The sequence below is a fragment of the Tachypleus tridentatus genome, chromosome 8 (assembly GCF_004210375.1).
Source record: "Tachypleus tridentatus isolate NWPU-2018 chromosome 8, ASM421037v1, whole genome shotgun sequence".
In the NCBI taxonomy this organism is placed as follows: Eukaryota; Metazoa; Arthropoda; class Merostomata; order Xiphosura; family Limulidae; genus Tachypleus; species Tachypleus tridentatus.
The window spans coordinates 42,730,080-42,753,585 of NC_134832.1; the positions used below are offsets into that span (position 1 = coordinate 42,730,080).

Consider the following 23,506-nt stretch of genomic DNA (forward strand, 5'->3'; position numbering starts at 1 on the left):
AATTAAGTTATTTAGTCTAAACATTTATGTTTACATGTTATAATCTGTGGTTATTCTAGAATGAAAAACATACAATCTATATTTAGTTCCTAATTTTTTTGTGATGGTTATGAAAGCAATTAAATCAACTGAACCCATACACAGATTTATTAGTGAAAATAACATATAAAGTACAAAGTTTTTTTTTATTAAGAAACATATGATAAAACAGTCTGGATATTAATGAAGACTTCGCATGTAAAATTTGAATATTTTGTGGTGCACAGAAGTATTTTTAATCTTGCAATGAAAATCACTTTGCATGTTGAATAGGCAACAAATGAAAATGAAAACTGGTATGACAGAAACATTGCTTAACAAACCTTAAGACTTAATTTTTAAAAACTGATATTTTGTATCTGAAAGCTTTGTAACGTTTACTGATAATCTCCCCTCGGTGTGGATTCCTGTACGTGGTGAGGGGACCTCCCAGGGAAGGTTCTGTTCTATCTGGTTACCTTCTCTGGGATCTAAACATCCACCCACGTGTTTGCCGTGCGTGGCGACCCGTGAAGGGGAGGAGAGGATCCTGGTGGTTGAGGGGTCCAACCCTAACACACCACTTTGGCCTCGAATTCCTGTAGACAGGCGGCCTTTGGGTGGCCCCCCTTGGGTCAGTCGGCTGGTCCACTTGGGCTAGAGTCAACCAAGTACCAGTGTTGGAAGTTCTCAACGGGTGTTGTGGACATTGTGCCTGATGCTGGTGTTTGGGTATAGTGCTCACGAAACCCTGGCATTGCTGCATTGTCCTTGCGTGACTTTGTAGTGCGTCCCCTTGTAGGGCTCCATGGTGGGTGGGGTCAGTGGGTACCGAAATTTTTTTCTTTTTCCTATGGATCCTCTAAAATATTTAAATAAAATTGTATAAAAACAGTCAATGGGTAAGCGACCACGTCTTGAATACTCAAAAGAGCAATCTTCAACATCAGTAACACACGCACCTCATTTTCTTATATTACATTCTCTTCGAAAACCTTTAGGGCAAATGTCCCCTTTTTTATTCAAAAGGGATTAGAGGGACTTGCTGGCTCTCCAAAGACAGTAAAGAAACTTCGATCTGGTGACATATTGGTTGAAACATCCACATCCCAACACAGTGAACTCCTCTTGAATTCAAAGGCAATTGGGGATATACCTATTGAGGTTACACCCCATGCTACCTTCAATTCTTCAAGAGGAGTTATTGTTGAAAGGGATTTGAAGAACTTTCCCGAGTCAGAGATTCTCACTGGTCTCTCCACTCAAGGAGTTTCTGCAGTTAGGCGCATCTCCACTCGCAAAGATGGAGTTACACTGCCAACAAATACCCTTGTTTTAACATTTACTTCACCACGTGCACCTGCCACCATCAAGGCAGGTTATCTCATTTGCAGGGTTCGCCATACATACCAAACCCTCTTCGATGTTTCCGATGTCAGAGATTCGGCCACTCAAAGACATCTTGTTGTGGTTCCCTGACATGTGCTCGTTGTGGAGGCAAGGACCACAATGCCTATGACTGTGACATGAACCCACATTGCGTAAACTGCAATGGTTCTCACCCCTCTTACTTTCATTCTTGCCCAAAATGGTTGGAGGAAAAAGAGGTGCAGCGTTTGAAAACGACACATAACATTAGTTATCCTGAGGCTCGGACATTGCTGTCCACAACTCCATCTCGGACATATGCTGCTGCACTTCATTCCGCAACTACAGTGGGAGTGCAGACAGATCTCTCTGTGCCTCCAAGAGAATCGTTTCCAACACAAATGAAAAGCCTTTTGACCTCCGTGGTTAAAAAGGTTGATGAATCGACTTCCACACCCATCTCTGTTCCTCCCATACCTTCCAACAAACCTCAAGATCCACGTCCTTCAGTTTCAAATACAGGCATTTCTTCTGATACATCTTTTTCTCCCACCACAAGAGACAAAACAATTATTCATTCGCATCCTCAGTCACTGGATTCCCCTTCCAATAACAAAAACCTGCCCACCCGACCCAGAGCAGGATCCATGGAGGTTGATAGACCTCCTCCAACTAAAGACAGTAAAGAAAAAAGACGTGGTCGTAAACCGAAGGGTTCTCCAGCCACTTCACCTACCCGTTCTAAAAAATGGCCACCTTGATACAATTGAACTGTCGCGGTTTACGTTCTAATCTGGATGATATCAAAACGCTGATTGCTTTCTACCATCCTGTTTGTCTTTCTTTACAAGAAACATTTCTCAAAACTGCTGATACTGTCACCATTCGGCAGTTTTCTCTGTACAGAAATGACAGGCTGTGTGATGGACGAGTACATGGAGGGGTGGCACTATTGGTTGATCAGCATGTGCCCACCCTCTCAACACACCCTTGGAGGCCATAGCCATCTGTGTTTCCTTGGGTCATACCATCACTGTTTGTTCTCTCTACCTGTCCCCTGGAGACATATGATTAATCAGACCTTGATGCTCTTGTTGAACAGTTGCCGTATCCCTTTTTCTAATCCTGTGGGACTTTAATGGACATCATCCCCTCTGGGGAAGTGCTATTATTGATGGGAGTGGCCGATATGTAGAGCGAATGCTCTCTGATCACAATCTTTCTCTTTTCAATACTGGTTCTTCCACTTACTTTCATGCACCTAGTCAGTCCTTTACCGCTATTGATCTCTCAGTTTGCTCCCCTTCATTATTCTCTCATTTTTCATGGAGGGTTGACAGTAATCCACTAGGCAGTGATCATTTTCCAATCCTTTTGAGAGAGACTGGCTGTGGTCGATACCACCCTACCCGCGTGCCCCGGTGGAAGCTGGATCAGGCAGACTGGTCCACTTTCACTGCTCTCGCAGAACTTGATGCTGCCATCGTAAATCAGCCATCAATAGACGACTGTGTAGCAGCGGTAACTGACTGTATTACGCATGCAGCTGCTCAGTGTATTCCTAAAACCTCTACACGTTTTCTACGATATCCTCGTCCGTGGTGGAATCCTGCTTGCCACTTAGCACGGAAGGCTCAAAAGCGGGCCTGGGATACTTTTCGTAGATATCCCACACTTTCAAACCGGGTTGCTTTCTGACGGGCCCGTGCACATGCTAGGTGGGTAAGACACCAAAGCCAGAAGGAATCTTGGATTAAGTTCACAACCAGCATATCTTCTACCACCAGTTCCAAGATCATATGGGACAGGATTCGAAAGGTTAATGGGCACTACAATTCTGTCCCCCTCTTGATCTTACTCTCTGATGGTCAGGAGGTGACTGATGTTCGTAACATTGCTAACACTGTAGGTGAAAGCTTTTGCCGGGTATCTAGCACTTCTGCTTGTTCCTCCACCTTCCTGGCCATCAAGACTCGGGCAGAGCGATCACCTCTTTCCTTTCGAACTGACTGTTTCTTTGACTATAATTGTCCCTTTACCTTGGTGGAACTAAAAATGGCCCTTCATCGGTCTGTCAGTACGTCTGTTGGACCTGATGATATTCATTATGACATGCTGCACCATCTATCTCCTGCTTCTCTTGATGTCCTTCTGATTGTTTTCAACCAGATCTGGCAGGAGAATGTTTTTCCTGATGCCTTGCGCCAGGCTATTATTTTACCTTTCTCTAAGCCAGGGAAAGATCCCAAGATTCCTTCAAACTACCGTCCAATTGCTTTGACGAGCTGTCTCTGTAAGACATTAGAAAGGATGGTTAATGCTCATCTAGTTTGGTTCCTTGAACAAACAACCTCCTCTCGCCCACCCAGTGTGGGTTCCGTCGACAGCACTCCACCACAGACCACCTAATTCGTCTTGAAACATCTATCAGAGAAGCCTTTCTCAACCGCCAACATCTTGTATCAATATTCTTTGACATAGAGAAGGCTTATGACACAACATGGAGGTATGGCATCTTGCGAGACCTCCATACATATGGGTTACGTGGCCATTTACCCATGTTTATTAAAATTTTTTAATGGACAGCAGATTCCAAGTTTGTGTGGGTTCGACACTTTCCTGTTCTTTTGTACAGGAACTTGGAGTCCCTCAAGGCTGTGTATTGAGTGTTACACTCTTCAGTATAAAGATAAATGCCATCACTGAACAACTCTCTCTCACTGTTGCGAATGGGCTGTATGTCGACGACTTTCACATCTCATGTCAGTCGTCAAACATGAGATATATTGAGCAGCAACTACAAACCACCCTCAATTGTGTACGGAAGTGGACTCTGGCGAACGGCTTTAATTTCTCTCTCTCCAAAACTGTATGCATGCACTTTTGTTGTCGACGGGGTATTCACCCTGATCCTGAACTTCATATAGGTGAAGTTTTGCTGCCAGTGGTCCCGGAGACCAAGTTCTTGGGGCTTATCTTTGATCGTAAACTGACCTTTATACCACACTTAAAGCAGCTTCGGGTCAAATGCACAAGAGCACTGAACATCCTCCGTGTTCTCTCTTCTACCAGTTGGGGGACAGATCGCTGTTCAATGTTAAAGGTATATCGTGCTCTTATTAGATTGAAACTCGATTATGGATCAATGGTCTATGGCTCTGCCAGACCCTCGGCCTTAAAGATGCTGGACCCCATTCATCACCAAGGACTTCGACTCTGCACTGGGACTTTCCGTACCTCTCCAGTTCAAAGTATATACATTGAATCTCATGAACCTTCTCTACACCTTCGCCGTTTGCAATATACTTCGAAACTTCATTCCTTACCAAAGCATCCCACCTGGAAATGTGTTTTCCTTCCTCGGTGGGCAGTACTTTTTCAGAACAGACGATCTGTCATTGCTCCGTTTGGCCTTCGCATCCAGGCGCAATTGGATGAATTGGGTCTGTCCTTGGATAACATTGCAGATTCCACAGGTTGGCCCATCCTACCATGGCTTATTACAGCCCCCAAATGTGACCTTTCTTTCAGTCACCTAAAAAAAGGCAGATACTCCAGATTGGAAGTACCGTCTTTTATTCAATGAATATCTTTCAAACAATCATTCAGTTCCCATTTATACAGATGGTTCCAAATCAGGTAATTCAATGGGCTCTGCTGTGGTTTGCTATGGGTCAGTAGTTGCGCACAGAATCCCTTCTACAACTTCTGTGTTTACTGCTAAACTGTATGCCATATCTCTTGCCCTGGATCATATTGCAGCTGAGCAGTACTCCAACTGCACTATTTATACTGATTCACTTAGTTCTATACTTGCCTTGGAATCGCTACACGTTAGCTCACATCCTATTCTCGCTGATATTCGAAACCGACTGGCCCATTTCTCATTAGCAGCTACTTCAATCCAGTTTTTCTGGATACCAGACCATGTTGGTATTCGCGCGGGAACGAGCTTGCAGACATGGCAGCTAAATATGTCTGCTTCAGCACCATCACTCCTATGCCTATTCCGTACATGGACTATGGTGTTGTCTTCAAGGCTCGGCTCCGTGCCAGCTGGCAGTCCACTTGGAGTGAGCAATGTGACAACAAACTTTTTCAAATCAAACCCAAAATTGGACTTTGGCCATCTAGCTTCCGTAAAGTTTGGAAGGAGAAAGTTGTTCTCACTAGGCTACGCATTGGTCACAGTGTTTTAACTCATCATTTTCTTTTATCTGGAACTGATGCACCAATGTGTAGTTTGTGTAACACTCAAATCACTATCAGCCACGTTTTACTTTCTTGCCATCGTTACAATTCTCAACGACGGCTATATTTTAAACATATTTTTTCCCAGGGTCAGTCTGTAACATTGGACAGAGTTATTGGTGATGGTGACTCTGTCCACCTTGATAATGTGTTTAATTTTTTAATGGCCATTAATCTTTTTAATCTCATTTAAGTGTTACATATTTATTCATTACACCTTTTTAATTTTGGTTCCTTTTTTACAGTTTTAATCTCTCTCCTTGAATTTGACATTAGACAATGGCCAGAACATTAAATAACTCGACACCAGGACTGGAAAGGCGAACTTCAGGTGACTAACGCTACTGTTTGAACTACTCGTTAGTCGTCCTGGCGAGTTGTTATTATACTTTTGCTGCATATCAATTCACACTTTTACTACTTAACTTTTTAGTACTGGCCATATTGACTCATAACCCGGAACCAGGACTGGAAAGACCAACTTGAGGTGACTGACAGTGGTTTTTATACTTACCTGTTAGTCTTCCTAGCGGGTTATGATCATTACCATTCTGCTACAGGTAGTCCTTTACAATTTTGTTGACTGGATGTCAACATTGGTTTTTACGCCATTTTCTGTTTTAATTGCCGTTTTGCTTTTATCTTCAATTACTTTAACAAATTTTACTCCATTTACTTGACTTTTATCTTTTTACTGGACATTTAGCTACTCATTATTACGATTTTGCAGAGTGTCTTTTAAAACTTTTATTCTTTTACATTTTGATAATAGCTGTTATGACACATAACCCGGAACCAGGACTGGAAAGGCCAACTTCAGGTGATTGACGGTGGTTCTTGAACTTACCTGTTAGTCTTCCTGGCGGGTTATGATCATTACCATTTTGATAGAGTAAATATTTTACAACTTTGAAGACTGGATGTCACCATTGGTTTTTACACCATTTTCTCTTTTAATTGCTGTTTTGTTTTTACCTTCATTTACTTTTACAAATTTTACTCCATTTACTTTATCTTTTTACTGGACATTTGGCTACTCATTGTTACAATTTTGCTATGTATCTTTTAAAACTTCTATTCTTTTACATTTTGATACTGGTTGCTATGACACATAACCGGAACCAGGACTGGAAAGACCAACTTCAGGTGACTGACGGTGGTTCTTGAAATTACCTGTTAGTCTTCCTGGCGGGTTATGATCATTACCTTTTTGCTAGAGTAAATACCTTACAACTTCTTATACTCTGCCTTCTATCTTAACATTGTAGACTAGGTGTCAACATTGGTTTTATACTTTTTTGTTTTACCTTCATTTCCATTTGTCTTTTACTACATTTTTTATTTTTTTATTTTTTTTACATTTTTACCGAATGTCTGGCACAGATAGCCTCGCTGCTTTGTGCCATAAAACACTAAATCAAACAAACAAACTGATAATCTGCCATATTTCATGAACATGTGCTTACTGATATAAAAGTTACAGCACGAAAACTGTAACAAGCACAAAATGGTTACAAGTCCATTTGCAGGGACCAAGCCTGTGCTCAAAGGGTTAATAAGTTATAATGAGGATCCTTTGTATCAACTCGTATATATTTGGTATCACTTGGTTCACTCACCACAACTTGTGTTAAAAGTAACTACCATAACTTGTGTTAAGATCTTACTTGCTTTCTCAAATGTAAGACAAGATTGTTTCTTTTCTATATGCTACATGAAACGGTAGTTAATCTATCCTGCCATTGGATTACAAGATTCAACATTACATTTCTTGCTATTTTGTTTATAGTCTATCAGGTAGTGAGAGCTACAACTACAATTAGTAATGAACAAGCAAGTGCACTTGATGTGTCACAGCTTTATTCAGTACTGAAAATATGTTGAATAATTCTGTTAGTGAGATCAATAAGTATAGATTTTAAATGAGTGCATTCCAATAGCACAGAATCTGTTACCGTGTCTTTTGTCTTTGTGAAGTTAAATGATGTACTGTAACTACACTTGAATGTTTACTACTGTATATGTATTTGTAGATGGTGTTGAAATTGATGGAGACGACCCAGAACATATTCAATGGATATATGAAAAGTCATTAGATCGAGCAACAATGTACAACATCCATGGTATAACCTATCGACTTACCCAAGGTAATGTTTTATACCTTTAATATAGCAGTTTATTGAATCTAACTGTTACCTGATACTGTGGTTAATAACAATAATAGTCATTAAAATCAGAACTTCTCCCAATGTAACATCTGCTGTTGCTATATTATGTTAAGAATGTTAGCTAATGTCTAAAAAAAAAAAGTACAGGAAGGTACAATACTAATAAAAATATGTGAAAATGACTTGCCACTTCATTGCAGTCCAGGAACTACATCTGATTGTTCTCTGTCTGACAGCCATTTATCTTGATAACAATCCTGCAGTTTATTTTCAGTTACAAAAGGCTGCATAATAAGGATGTCATTTAAAATTAACACCACTGCTCCCTGCATGCTTTCCATACACCATCTAATACCAAACCTTTTAGCCCTGTAGAGCTTCACATCAGAAAGAAAAAACATTCCAGGGCCTTAATAAAAAAAATACACAAAAATAGAAACAATCAGTCACAAGCACCAGAAAAAGTTTTCTTCAAGCTTTTAGAATATAAATTTATTAAAAATGTCAATATTTAAAGAACAAAATTTTACTTGTTCAAAAATTTCTGCTTGCAAAATTTATATCAGTAAAAGAGCAGTGTACTTATTTAATTAATTAATTTATTAGTGGCTCGAATGGGCTTGCTTTTGTTTCACAAAGTAGTTCAATATTTGGAGTTATAGTTGTTACATGCAAGTGCAAATCATCTTCAACATTTAGCCTGTTTCTAAATTTGATTTTGGAACTGTATACAGTAAAATTGTTTGCTCACAAAGATATCTTATTGGAAAGCACATCAAAATTTTCAAAGCTCTGTTACTTATTTCAGGGTATTCCATGGCCATTTGAATCCAAAATTGTGTAATTTCTTCCTGCTGAAATTTTGCTTCTGGGCATAATCAGTTGAAATATTTATAAGCTGTTCTTTTTTTTTCAAAAGCAAATCATTGGTATTTGCAGAGTCAACAAAGGTATTTTGAATCCACAGGAATTTTTCTAAATGAGCAGGGAAGTACTTCCCAATAGTTGTACTGCAAGACTGAAACTCTTGCATCTTTACTTAAGGAAACATATTTCATAAGCTACAAAAAGCAAAAAAATGAGATTTTTGAAGTAATCAAGTTCTTCCATGAGTATACCTTCACCCCAAGGTTTTAGCCTACGTTGAAACACTTCCGTTATACTCTGAGCTTTGAAGTACGTTACCCTGGTACCCTGTATTGCAGCATTCACTTCATTTAGATAGGCAGATATGTCTAAAAGGTAAGCCACTTTCTGTATCCAGTATTTGTCCTGTAATTTGTATGCAAGTTCAAAATGGCATTCAGATAAAAAGAAACCTATCTCTTCACACAGTTCATAAAACTGATCAAGCACTTTTCCCTGAGAAAACCATTGGACTTCAGTATGAAGCAACAAATGTTTATACAAACTTCCCATATCCTCACAGAGTAAACTGAAGATTCTTGCATTGAGTGATCTTAATTTTATAAAATTAAATGTTTTTATGACATCACCCAATACCTCATTTACGTCTTTTAGCATTCGTTTAATTGTAACTGTGTGACTATGAAGACAGTAGTGGATACTCTCGGTGTCTGGGGTTTTTCTTTTTTATGCGTGCCACTGCGTCTGAAAATTTTCAAACATAGCTGCAGCCCCATCAGTGCAAATACATGAGCAAAGCTACCATTAGATCTCATGCTCTTTCATAAATAAATTGATCAGTTTAAGATATTTCTTCACCTGTTGTTTGAGTTGGTAAAGGTTTCCAAATTAGCATGTTTTCTTCAAAGTCAGCTTCTTGAATATAGCAAACAAACACAAGCAACATCACATAGCCTGCAACATCTGTTGATTCATCCATCTGAACTGATAATGTTGGACTCGCCTTATTAACTCTGTTAAGCAATATTGTTGACATATCCTTGATTTTTCGAGAAACCGAGTTGTCAGAAGGGGCAGAGAGTTAATGTTTTTTAGAAATTTTTCATCAGTTATGCACTCTACCAAATCTTTATCACATGGTTTTATCAAATCTTCTGCAATTGTATGAGCTTCACCTGCTTTTGCAATACTGTAATTAACACGATATGAAGCAATAAAACACCTTTGTTGTCTTGATGGACAAACGAAACAAAATGTAGCTTTCCTTGCATTTAACTGCAAACACTTTCTTTTGAAATATTTGGAAGTTGGATTTTTTAATTGGGAGTGCTTGTTTTCTAGATGCCATTTTAACTTTGCTAGATGCAAACTACTGTTACACAACAGTGTTCCATATTCAACACACAACCCACTAACTAGGTCCATCTTCATTACCTGTCCATGTCAAGCCATATTCAATAAAACTTTCATCATATTTTCTTGTTTCTGTACTTCTTGCATCATCCTGCATTGAAATGCTGGCACGTGACAAAAATGCCAATGAATTCATATTAGGCCTAGGAAGAGTTTTACTTGTATCAGATTTATTACTGATATTCAGCCACTTATCCATTATAAGGGTGACAACTAATTAATTTGTCTAAAACCGTATTCTTATATCTTTGGCACTTCAATAGTATTTTTACAGACACAAAATAACTTCTTAATGAAAACTTGTTAAAGCAATCCAGTTTTATCATCATACAGTGACATGCTGACCTAAGGTCAGTGTTGCAATAACAAAGTCAGAAATTAAGATATGTGGAAAAACGACTAGGCTGCCAAAATAATATATTTTTCTAAAGGAAAAGGGTAACCTATTGTTTTTACAATTTTGTTTTGTTTTTTAACAGAAGTTTTTAAGCCAGATCTGACGTGTATCTTAATATTGAACAACATGAAACATGATATCATGTGGGCATATGACATCATAGAGCTCATCCGTACCATGTTTATCTAATTAAACTACAATGAATCTAACCTAACATAACAATTACCAATTATAATTGTCAAATATAATTATACTTCATGTAAATATACTTTGAAATTGAAAAAATTAATACTGCATCTAATTGCATCACAATGTTTCAAAGTTGAACAAGTTTCAGCTATGACATCATGTTTCATTTTGTTCAAGATTTAGCTGCTAATCCAAATCTGATTTTTAAAAGACAGTTGGCATCACTACCCAGGGTTGACCAATGTTTGATGCAAAAATGACGAGGCTATCTTGTATCTCTAATGACATATGCAATCTTAAGATGGTGCCATATTTACTAGCAACCATTAGTACCACTGTCAAAGTTAATTGAGATTGCATTAACACTTTCACTGTGAGAACTTTCCCTAAGCTAAATAAAATTCTCTGTCATTGGGCAGAATAAAATATTAAAAGGCTCAATATGCAATAAACATGTTATGTTAAAGGTATATATTACTTTTTACTTTTTTGTACACATGTTCTGAATCAATTTTATAGTTTTAGGAAAAAATATTAACATTCTAAAATTTCCTTGCAGAGCTCCAGATAACTATGGCCAGAGCAAAGAGCTCCATGGAGCATAGTTTGATAAACCATGATCTAGTATATGAATACAAAAGCTTCCCAGTGTTTGTTTCTACAGTTTTATTGCAAACAATTTTATAGGTACTGTATCTGGCTTCTCGACTGGTATAGTTTTTTATGCAATGACATGAATGCCTATTTTATTCTCCAACTGTTTGAGGTATAAGATGGTTTAACAGGTACATTGTTGAAGCAACTTGCTTACATGTGACTTGTGTTGCTTTTCCAGATGAGCAAACTTCTTGACTATGTTGCTTGTGTTACTTGAATGGCTTTTGCTACTAATCTTTATTAAAGAATTCTCCCCTGTTACCAGATACCACACTTTTCTTACCATGGTTAAATATAATTTGTTGCAGGTTTTTTTTTTGGATGGTCCTAGCACCCAAGTTTATTTTTTTGTTTTTCACTGATATTAAGCAAAGTGACATCCTCAGGAAATTCTAAACTCCCAGTGTGAATATGTATTTGATCTGATACGTAAATATTTTGTGTCATAAAAAGATGTTAAATACTCTTCTCCAAAGCAATAAATTTTCAGTGGTATCACAGCACTTATAAAATGCCAAAATGTACTTCTGATGTATGCCATTACATAATGACTTCAAATCAGCTGTAATTATCACACTAGTTGATAAACTATTTATCCAAAATTGTATTCAACCCTCTGTGTAAATTACAATCTGTTTATTAATGACAGAAAACTAAGCTGTGTTCATTTTTTGTTTTCATATTGAGAAATTTTAACTAATATGTGTAACATGTACATTATGTTGTTTTGGTGCTCTTAAATTTTCAAATGTATATTTTACACTGAAGAGGCCATATTATGAAACTACATATATAAAATTTACAAATAGATACACATTAGAAAGGACTCTGTGGGTTTATAGGATGTTCAGAATTAAGTCATCATTTATTAGCAAAATGAATGCACTGTGTTTTGTTAAAACTGTTCGCTTATCAAACTAAGAAAAAGGAAATACTTTAAGAATGTTGATGTTTTCAGTTTCATTAGACCAACAGAAGAGAATATGTGCAAGATAAAGAACTTTGAGATAATAAATTCAACTTGTGGTAATTTGTTAAGAATTAAGATTTTTATATAGAATATAGATCACATAAGAAATGTTTCAAAATGTTTTTCAATTCTATTGAAATTAAGCACTAAATCTTATTCTTTTATTTTGTTTTTTTCTGTCATCAGGAGTTATAAAACACATCATTCCTGCTGTGGCATCCACCAATGCTGTAATAGCTGCTGTATGCACAACTGAAGTTTTCAAGCTTGCCACCAGGTGATGTTGATGTAGAGGTATTAATATTTTTCAGCAACGACAAGATTTTGCAAGTTATAAGCATGATTATTAATTAGTAAAGACATTTCTTTTCTAAACTTTATTGGATTGTAAGGTTTTTAATTGAAAAATATTGAATAACATAACCTAATCACGACTGGTATGTGGTAAAGCTTTTAAGTCGTGAGTGCACATCTGTGTATCACATTTAAAAATGTAAATGAGAGAAAGCAGTTTAACTGAATTTCATTAACGTTTCATTCAAAAGTAGCTTGGTCTTGAAGTGTTATCAGTATATAATATTTATTTAATATGATTGGCAAAACTTATGTTTCAACTTTCATTTGCGAACAGTTCTGAGGTGGGTCTTACCTTTTGAAACTTATTGATTTTGTTTAGAATTGTTCAAACCATCTCAAAGTATAGACTTGTGCATGCTAAGAAACTATCATTCTTTGAAAATATAATGATGTATACCTTGTTTTTTGTATGATTTTCCTTCTCTTTTAAGGATTTCATTACTGCAGCCCTTTGTTGTTACTTTTATGATGTCATAGCATGTGATATTAACAATTGGTAGTGAAACTTAGCTTTGAAAACAGGTAAAGCTGATGGCTAGGTAGAACAGATTCTAATCCATCTTGAGTAAACTTTGCACAAAATCAACTTCAAATTCTGAATGTTCTTGATGCAATGCAAAACATACATCAGCTTACCCAGAATTCTCCACTCTTCCACCTTCCATGAGCCTCATTATACCTGCTTTATAACAACAAGTCTAAACCCTGTTTTTCCCACCATAAACCAGATTTTTTGTTGATGGTTGTAGCATTATGTTCACTTTGTGTGAAAACCATATACTTATCTTACTCCTCAAACTTGTGACACTTAGATTTTGGAAAGTGGTATTTCTGTGTCTTCTTCAAAGCAATTATAAAGTAAATTCTACTCTTATCCTCATGCTTCTTTTAGTCTGGATCAAATTTTTACCTTGCAGTCTTCCTTTACTGTTTGTTGCAGTTCTCAAAAAATCTGGCTTCTATCACCATGTGGCTGTTATTATGTTCCTTTGCCAGCATGGTCATAAGGTTTTGTCTCCCCTACCCCAGATTTTTAACTGACTTCAAATTGTTTCTTACCTGCATAGTTTGTCTTGCAGTGTTTAGAATTTTCACCTGCACTACTCTCACTGAGGGGAAGATTACCAGCAGAGGATGATTAGAGTTTTCCCATTTCAACTTACTTTCCATAGCAATTCTTTTGAAACAACAAGCATATAATTTTCATACTCCTGCCTTGCCTCCATTTGTTGAAAGTAAACTTTAGCTATTTCTTTTCATTCATCTGAAGCCAAACTGAGTGGACAACTGTGGATGGAATCAGTTGGAATGTTCTTGACTTTTTCTATAACTATGTTCTGCTCAGAACAAATCTTCTCTCTGGACTGTTAAGAGAGTTGTATCAGATCATTGATTCATTTGTAGTTCCATGGTTTTAACAGATCCTTTCTTCTCATTTTAATGTCTTTCCTCTTCCTTTTAATTCAGTCACATATGCATTCGAAATCAGAAAAGAGTAGCCAAACTTATTTATCACACCTATCCAACTTTTTTACTCCCACTGCATTATAATTATGAAGATTGTTTGACATTCAAACCTTAGTATCGTATAAGGGATGTCTGTCAGGCTAACATGTGGACAAATCCGTACATTATTGTAATTTCACTTAAGTCAGTTCTTTCTTTTCAGCTTTAGAATTCCGTTGGCTAGGTGGAATCACTAGAAGGTGAGTTCTTCTCTGTTACTTATTTATTTATCATATGGATTCACCCCTATACTGTGTATGGAAACCTGGGTATTTCTGTACCACTCAAGAACCCCTTATTATAATTCGATATGTGTCTAAGGTAAAGAATGATTGGATTTTAAATCAAAACCTTCCTTTTCACATGGTGGAGTGATTTATCAGTTTATGGCTCTTCCTTTTGGTTTGGCTTTGACACACTATATCTGAAGTTGAGAATTTTTTTAATTATGTAAAAAAAAAAATAATAATAATTCATGGTCTTACCTTATTGTGTGAGACTCTGTGTATTAATTTGTCTAATCAGAATTGTCATATCACATATACCTATGATTTGTTCTAGATAAAATTCCACTCTCTACATTGGTGCTCAGTGCCTTCTGTATGAGGACAGAGGATGGTACCTGGTGACTGATGATGTCTCAGTGTGTGCCATCCCTATCTTCACTTGTACATGTGTGTAGCATTCACATCTTAAGGGACAAGACACCTATTTTCTATGTATTTTGTAGCTGCAGTAAGTATGGGTAGGACTGGAGTATTTATTAGGCACGGTGCCAAAAACTGTGTCTATGTAAAAACTATTACATCTTTAAGATATACGATATATTTTTGTCTATGCATATTAGTTTCTGTACTCACATCCACATGAATATATTTCACTAAAAAGGCTTTTTTATTCCATACTTTATTTCACACTAGAATTCAATATATTACAGGGCATTAGTATATTATTGATAAAGTTGTTAATTCATACAGCATTTACACAGCTATGGTGGTGTGTACTTTAAGAAATCTATAATTTTTCTAACTTTGGTTTAACTAAAACTGCTGGCAGGGCCTACGAACAGAAGGTGCCTAGGCCCTATGATCGTCTTGATCTGGCACTGAGTATGGGGATGTGCTTTTGTTGTAGGTTCTACTCAAACTTTGTTTGACCATGTAATTCATTTATCTTGGTCAGTGCTTTTATCTTTTTGTATGAAAGCCTTACTTTTGACAAACCAGTGACCCTCAGGACACTCTCCTGTTTTGTCCTTCTTTATCATTGTTGATATAACAGCTTTTAGTGTTCCATAGGTACACCTGATTTGTATTTTACTATTTTAGATTTACAATTAATTTAAACTTACCTCCAAAATAAATTTTATGCACTACCTACAACTTGTAGAAATGTATCATCATGACTGCAAACAAAGAAGTTTTGCTTATGGCAGAAGAGGAAGGTTTATGAGCTTATGAGAAAATTGCAAATCCCAATAAACTGCATTGCATTAAGGGCATTCAGAATTTGAATTAACAGTATTGTTGGAAAAATGAAAGTAACTCAAAAAATGTTTGTAGTATTTCATAGGTGAACACTTCTTTGAAGTTCATTCTAAAATGGTAAAAACTTTAAAATTCACAGAAAACTATAATAGATTATATGATATTTTAAGTAACAACTATATATTATTTAGAATGTTTGCTTAAGTATTTCCCTTTTGAGTGAAAAAAATATCTGTATATTTTTGTACGAGATCCTGTTGCATCCCTCCTACTGCTTTTAAACTAAAATTATTTGAATATGATGTACAGATGTGGAACATCGTTTTAACGTCTTTTTTACAATGCTAAAGAAAAGTATAGAGAAATTTTGAAATCATAATTATTTAAAAAGAAGAAAAATGAGCACCCAAATCATTTGATAAAAGGCCTTGCTAAAGTAAACTACTCTAATACTAAATGTACAAGTTTTGTAGTTACTTTAATTCACAATCAAAATAACTGAAAAATGGTACATGTTTTTAGAAATAGCACAATTAATTCATTGAAGACAGTCAATCAGATATTGTTATTGACAGTATATTGCTAGTCCAAACCCATGGTGTCACTGTATCAAATTTATAACAAATCTACTGGATATCACCCTCATCTTCACAAATGAGGTGGAAAAGTCATTGTTAACATTCAAGCTGGAAAATTCTAAACAAAATACTGTATAGTTTTGCTAAGAAATGTAAAATATGGGGAAACGGTAGGATAGTATACAGTCAGAAAGCCACTGGTAAGATCAGTAAATGAACTTCCTCCTACTTTCTGCAAGGCATCTGACCTTTACATGAGAAGTTGTTGCCTGTTTCTACAACTGCTAGGGCTGTAAGACTGTTGTATAGTGCTAAATGCAGCTGCAACCAACAACGTTAGTATCCTGAAGGCTAGAGCAGTTAGATTTAGTCTGAATCAACTTGTGTGAAAGAAATACTTATTTTAAGCCCTGTAGTGCATAACTCATGAACTAGTTGTAGGTGAATGCTCATACTGTGATTTATGACAGTTAGAATATCATTAGGTGACCAAGATTGTGCTCTAACATACAACTGTGAGTATTTAAGTATTGTGATATACAACTGATAGAATATCACTATATGTTTTGATCCACATCTACTGAACCCAGTAGTGGGAACATCAAGGTTTTGGGACATACTGCCCATAGACTGACACCTAGTGATCATTTAGATGCTGTGATTTACAACTTCTGATGTGGCAACAAATAATTATTTGGATTTTAAGTTGTTTCACTGCTGGATTAACATCAAACGAATGCTGAGATGGTATGATGTGTTATTTGTGAACTAGCAGTATAGTGCCATTGCAACATTAGCGTAGAAGTTTTAGTTGTATAACATTTTGACTTCATAGTAAATGTAAATTTTTAGAGGTTTGTCTTCACATTTTGTACACATGATGTTGAAATAACTGCATATGACAAAGTGAATCAAAAATTGGTCTCATAGATATGTATGATTAAGTTGTTGACTGAAACAATTCTTTTCATTTTTCATTTCAGTTGCTGCAATCCCCTGAACAATTATATGGTATTTAATGACACAGATGGGCTTTACACATACACTTTTGAAGCTGAGAAAAAAGTAACTGGTTTCACTCTTCATTTTTAAAATAATTGTGATTTTACCCTGATGAATATAAACTATTATTTTATTTTGAATTCTGTTTAGTTGAATAGCATTTTACAGAAAATACTTTGTACAAATGATTTTTGTGGAACAAGATATGTACCACATTTTTAGCACCTTTCTAATTTTATATTATTTGATTCAGGAGAACTGCCTCAGCTGTAGTCAGACTGTACACTTCATGGAGTTTTCAAATAAGGCTAAACTACAAGATGTTATTGACCACCTAACTCAAGCTCCAGAATAGTAAGTTTGACAGTGTTCTATAAAATATGTATATATAACCTAATGACAGAAGTGTATTTCCCTAATAACTCTCTAGTCTATACTTATGTTTACTGTAAAGGATAATCAGTCTTGACTGGATTATTATTTTGTGGACATGAAATCTAATAAAAGCAATTAATAGTTTAATATGGAAGTGATTAACCTTGCATGTAAAGTAGCTGATAAATAAAATGAAATTTGTTAAAAGTTTCTCTATTAGAACTTGTAGCTTACTTATTATCTTACTAATCAACATAGTTCTGGATGTCATCATTCCTACAGTAACCTTACCATGAAGTGTTAACTTTCTAGGTACAAGTAGATCAAAGTGTACACAGCATAATTTTTTTATGTAATTACATTAAAAAATTTAATTAAGCTGCTTTTTTGTCGATATATAAAAATAAACTTGGAATTAAAATGTACTTAATAAAGCAAATGTTTAAATAAATATTCAATGTTCCCTCGTCTGTGTAACCTGACATTTGTTTGCTCCAACTTGCCTTATTATATTTCTTTTCATCACCCCTCTGTGTTGTACAGAGTACAATATAAATTACTCATTATGGTATAGTTATATCTAAGGCTAAGCCTAATTTTTGTACCCTCAATCTTTTTTTACAGAAATATAAACCTGAAAGTTAGACTTACTACATTCTTCTATCACATCCTTTCTTTCACAAGTTACCAATAACTGTCTCTGAATTTTACTATTGCATCATTTATAACCAACAGAATGAAAAAGTTCTAACTTCTTAAATGAAAGTTACTGTTGCACAGTTTAACTTGAGCAATTAGTTATTTTAAAGAACTTGCAGAGATGCCAACCATTACAATTTGAGGGTAATCGTTACGACTATATGCTCATACAGACAAATAGTATGACTTGTTGCAACTCCCAAATTATTATATATTATATAGGCCTATACAATAAAGTGATAAATTGTTCCCCCAGGGCTTGAAAGGGGTGAAAAGAAAATTTCTAGTGAGATACAAATAAATTTTGAGAATAAATCAAAGACATAGTCCAAGTGGCTACTTGCAATAATCATGTTTGTGCTTGAAATAATAAAAAATATTTGTATCTCCGACATCTATCAATAGTTTGAGTGTGGTGCTTCTCCATACTGGGTACGTGGGGGAATCCATAGTTACATCATCAGTGCTTGTCAGCCAATCAGCACTCACGTAGATGGGTATTTCTCGTTTTCTAAGCGGCATAGAAACACCAATGCAGTCGTTCACAAGATAGAAGAAAGAGGCCTCATTCACCAGATTGTCTTGTTTCTGACAAATCTAAAAGGACTCTGTCTACAATCCTTACGCTCAGTCATTTGACATGGTTGGCATCTCTGCACTTGTGTCTTAGTTAGGAAGTCAGTTGAACTATAATGGTCGTAGGACATTGTTTATTTTTGCGTATGTTGTTATTTTATGTTTTTAAGAGCATATTTGAAATAAGAAAATCACTTAAGTACTATCTTTACAAAAAATAACCGTGAATGTTAATGGTGAGCCAACAGCAAAAAAAGAAACACTGAATGTGAGTACTAAATTTCTTTTTTATAAATATTCTGTAATAATTGTTTTAAAAGTAAATAAAATGGTAAAACTTAAAACATATTAGGTTAAATAATGAAAAAGTAATTTTTAAAATTCTCCATAGGGTATGCTCACAAGAATCTCATGTATTATATTATTCAATACTGTAACTTGAACTAAGTGTTAACCTTTTAACTTGCAGCTTGTATCTCAGGAATGTTAATTAGATATTGTTAAAAGAGCAAAAAACAAATAAATTAAATAATGACAGATTGCAAATTGTTATGAGCCTTAAGCTGATAGATAAGATATTTTTATTTTCTTACAGCATGCAGTCATTCTAGAAAGAAAACAATTATTTAGATTTATTTTGTACTTTTTGTGGTGGTTACAGTGTTTGTCAAATTGACTAAATCCATGTTGTGTTTGGGTATAGAAAATAACAGATAATATTTAATGTTTTACTAAAAACACTTGATATTCACTTAGGATTTTTGGAGCTTATGCAAATAACATTTGAAAACTGTAAGAGGAAAGTTTATAATCTTATTTTGAAAATCACATTTCACATGAAATAGTCAGAATTTGAGTCACTCTCTCTCTCTCTCCTTATAATTGCAGGCAAATCTTTAGTAAAACTAATTTTTAAAATCTGATTTATTTATTTTTATGTTCAAAAGATTTTAATGTTTCAAAAAGCTTGCTAATGTTTATGAAAATACACTTACAACATTAAAAGTTACATTAGGATTACTTTTATGGTTACTTGGTCATTCAGAATGACTGAGCTTTTATCAGCAGTTAACCAGTTAAAACTAAAAGGTACCTGAATCAAACTAATATACTTTATTTGGTTTCTATGTATGTTGGATACATACCATATAAATTATATTTCACTGTAGAATATGATGCTTTTTGTAATAAATATCTTATCTATGAAAAGCTACATAGGGAAATTCACACACAGTTTCAATACATAAATTATAATAAAAAATAAGATGCCTACTTACTGACACTCAATATTAACAGATAATGTTTTTAGAAATTCATTTTAATAAATTAACATCTTTATGTAATTTGTAAGATTTGTAAATTTTGACCTAAGTGATAAATATTGTTATAGTCAAATGAAGTCGCCAGGAATTACAACTTACATTAATGGAAAGAACAAAACCTTGTATATGCCAACAGTCCCTTCAATTGAAGAAAGAACAAGACCCAACCTGAAAACAACATTACAAGGTGAGATTGTAATGAAAACATATGTAGAAACTGTGTTAAACTTTCTGTTCATATGATACTGTTTTGTAATTTTTTAAGCTTACTCATCATACATCTCCAACTGCATTCCTATTGAAATATTTGTAAATTTTATCATATTATAGTAATGATACTACTGCTACTGGATTTCATAAGGAAAATATTTCCAGCAAAATCTAAATGGGCCAAATAATATATTTTGAAAATCATTTGACTCGTTTTAATTTTACATATTCACTTTAGAAAATGTGGTTATGTAGAAAAAAACCATGCAGTTATGTTTGATATCAATTTAAACCTAATGGCCCTCTATCTTAATTCTGGACCATTATTTTGTTACCATAATATTCAAACAACAAGGGATTATTTGGTCCTTCAAGGCCATCCTTTCACACTCTTGAGAGATATATTTAAACACACCATATGTTTTTCAGGAATTCATATTTTTCTTCAAAAGGTCAACCTCTACCATTACTAATGGAAACTTATTCTATGAGTCAATCATCTAGACTATCTCTTACTTTTTCCAAACTTACATTTATGTCCTCTTGTCACATTATTATGTAACTACAATAGAAGCAAATCAGGTTTTTATCCTATCAGTCCCTAAATAGTTGTATGAACTTCAATGTGATCACTTTTTATAAGAGGTCCTAACCTATGTCCGTAAGGTAACCATTCTACTGTTAGCTCTTTTTTAAGCCTTTTCCAATAAGACAATATCCTTTCTCAGATACGGAGACCAAAACCATACACAGTATTCCAGGTGATTTCTATGGATATTATTACCTCTTTTGGATTGTTAGAATTTTAAGGTGTATTTATATTAACTTTACTGTTAGGAACAGAGTATTGCTTCAATGGCTTGAATGATTTATTCACCACTATGCCAGAACAATTTTTTTCATTCATGCTATTGAGTGAGTTTCCATCTATTCTATATTAAATGTGTGGTCCAAATTATTAGACTATCTAACATTTTTCCCATTACATAAATAAGAAAAACTAGTCTATAATTTCCAAGATGACTCTTTTCACCCCACTTTGAAAATTGTATTAATGTTAGTAACTCTCAAATCTTATCCACTGTGTATTGGTCTATTGGAAATGAAACAGACTTGCATATCTGGTCTTTGACCTCCTTTAATCTTGTCAGGTTCTGCGTGCATATTGATTTCAAAATGTAGCAAAACAAAATAAGTTTAATTCTACTTCAGGACTTTCAATTCAAAAATAATTTAGGTTAGAATTTTGTGATTTTCTAATGTATATTTAGAGATATTTGCAAAAAGATTTTAAAAGAGACTACAACTTTCATTTTTTGCACAGCTCTGAGGAGCCTTATCTGAAAAACAAATCTGCTGTTTTATTTTATTTTTCTAGATATCACAAAGTATAGGTTTAAATTTGCTAATAAACTATCATTTCTTTTTCTTCTTTTTTTCAAGCAAAAAGTAAGTAGTATTTATAAAGTGTGTTCAAAAGTTTCATAAAGTTTGGTTCATTATCCCCACTTCAAAAACTTAAGAAAAAAGGATACCATTGACACCCTTCCAGTCCAGAAAATATTAATGTTGTGAGGAAGGCCTTATTTGGTCCTGATTCTTCTACTCCTTTTGCTTACCATTAAGGGAGTAATATTGACATGATTCAGATGTATTCCAATATTTTTCATAAAATACTCAAGGTCAGGAATGTTGATAATATCTCTTCTTCTTAAAATAGAAGAGAATATGTAAAAGCTCAGTTATTTCACAGTTTTTGAAACTAATGGTAACATACTTTAATAGCTCAATATGTATTTCTTCATTTTGTTTATCATTACTATACTTTTAACAAATACTAGCTGTTAGTTTTACCATTATCAACCAGCCATTTCTTGTAAATCAGTTTTAGTTTCTCAATTTCTTTTTTATCCATAAATGATGGAATGAAATCCCTTGAATTTGTGAGCAATGAAATGTGTGAAAAACTGAGTTATTAAATAAAATTTTCTATTTGGAAACCAAAAACTTTTATACTTAACATATGAACATTTTTACTGAAGTCTGATGTTGCAAAATATGTAACGTATTATTACTCATCCATTTTTAGAACTGGAGTTGGTAGACGGTCAAGAGCTGGTTGTGGCTGACATAACAAACCCTACATCTATAATATTCAAACTGAAGCTTATAGTAACCATGAATGATGACTGACGTAGAAGTTTTCTATGAAGGCCAATTAGTGAAAGTCATTAATTCTATAATGTTCTGTAAATTTGCAACTTTATTGCATGTGAACTTTGCTACAGTAAAATCCCGGTTGTTATTATGAATCCCAACTTTGTAGTGAATAAAAAAAAAAGATCCTTTTTTCAAAGTTCGCCAACAAAGATCTTAATGATATATTCCACACCAATAGTTTATCAAAATGTTGCACTCAAATTAACTATAACTTAAAATACATAGTTTGTGATTCTAGAAATTATTAGTTCACATGATTAATTTTGACAAATATTTTGTACCTATTTCAGCAGTTTCTTTTACTCACTTTTAGTGGTTAAAAATATGAAACTGTTAAATATCAGCACCATCAATTTTGTTTTTTTAAGATCTTTAAGAGAATTAACATCAAATTCTCATTGTTCCAGAAATTTCAAGAAATGTTGTATGATATCAAGGCATTATAGTAACAGTAATTACAGATAGACGATTTCTTGTTCAAGAGAGTGATAAGCTGCTAAATCACTTTTAATTACAGCCACATCACTGTAAGAATTCATGACTTTCTTGTCCTAGCATATTTATTAAAAACTGTTTTTGCTACTACTTTTGTTGTTGGAAGGCTTAATTTTTAATTTTTCTGAGTTGAATATTATTTTTGTATACGTTTTGTCATGTACAGAAATTGTGCAGAAATCTATCCTTGCAGAGATGTGGAACATTCCTCTAGCAAAAATAAAATATGAGCTTTAAGAAAAGTGTGCATGTGCAGTAATATAATAAAGATTTTTATCCTTTAAGATATGTATGGTAAATGATACATTTTTTTCCAGAGCATGTTCTCTTTAAGTGTTACCAAAGGATGCAATTTTAAGTACGAGATTTGCTAAACATGCA

General features: G+C 34.6%; 1 protein-coding gene across 1 annotated transcript in view; it reads left to right on the forward strand.

Annotated features, from left to right (window-relative positions):
* The window catches only part of Uba3 (Ubiquitin-like activating enzyme 3), a 48,984-nt gene extending 25,575 nt beyond the window's left edge, over nt 1-23,409 (forward strand). Inside the window, exons 10-15 of the mRNA XM_076448578.1 lie at nt 7,671-7,784; nt 12,485-12,575; nt 17,210-17,291; nt 17,482-17,582; nt 20,269-20,387; nt 22,500-23,409. Coding sequence (XP_076304693.1) covers nt 7,671-7,784; nt 12,485-12,575; nt 17,210-17,291; nt 17,482-17,582; nt 20,269-20,387; nt 22,500-22,603 — 611 coding nt within the window. The 3' untranslated portion in view covers nt 22,604-23,409. The remainder of the gene's footprint in view (nt 1-7,670; nt 7,785-12,484; nt 12,576-17,209; nt 17,292-17,481; nt 17,583-20,268; nt 20,388-22,499) is intronic.
* The last annotated feature ends 97 nt before the right edge of the window (nt 23,410-23,506 follow it).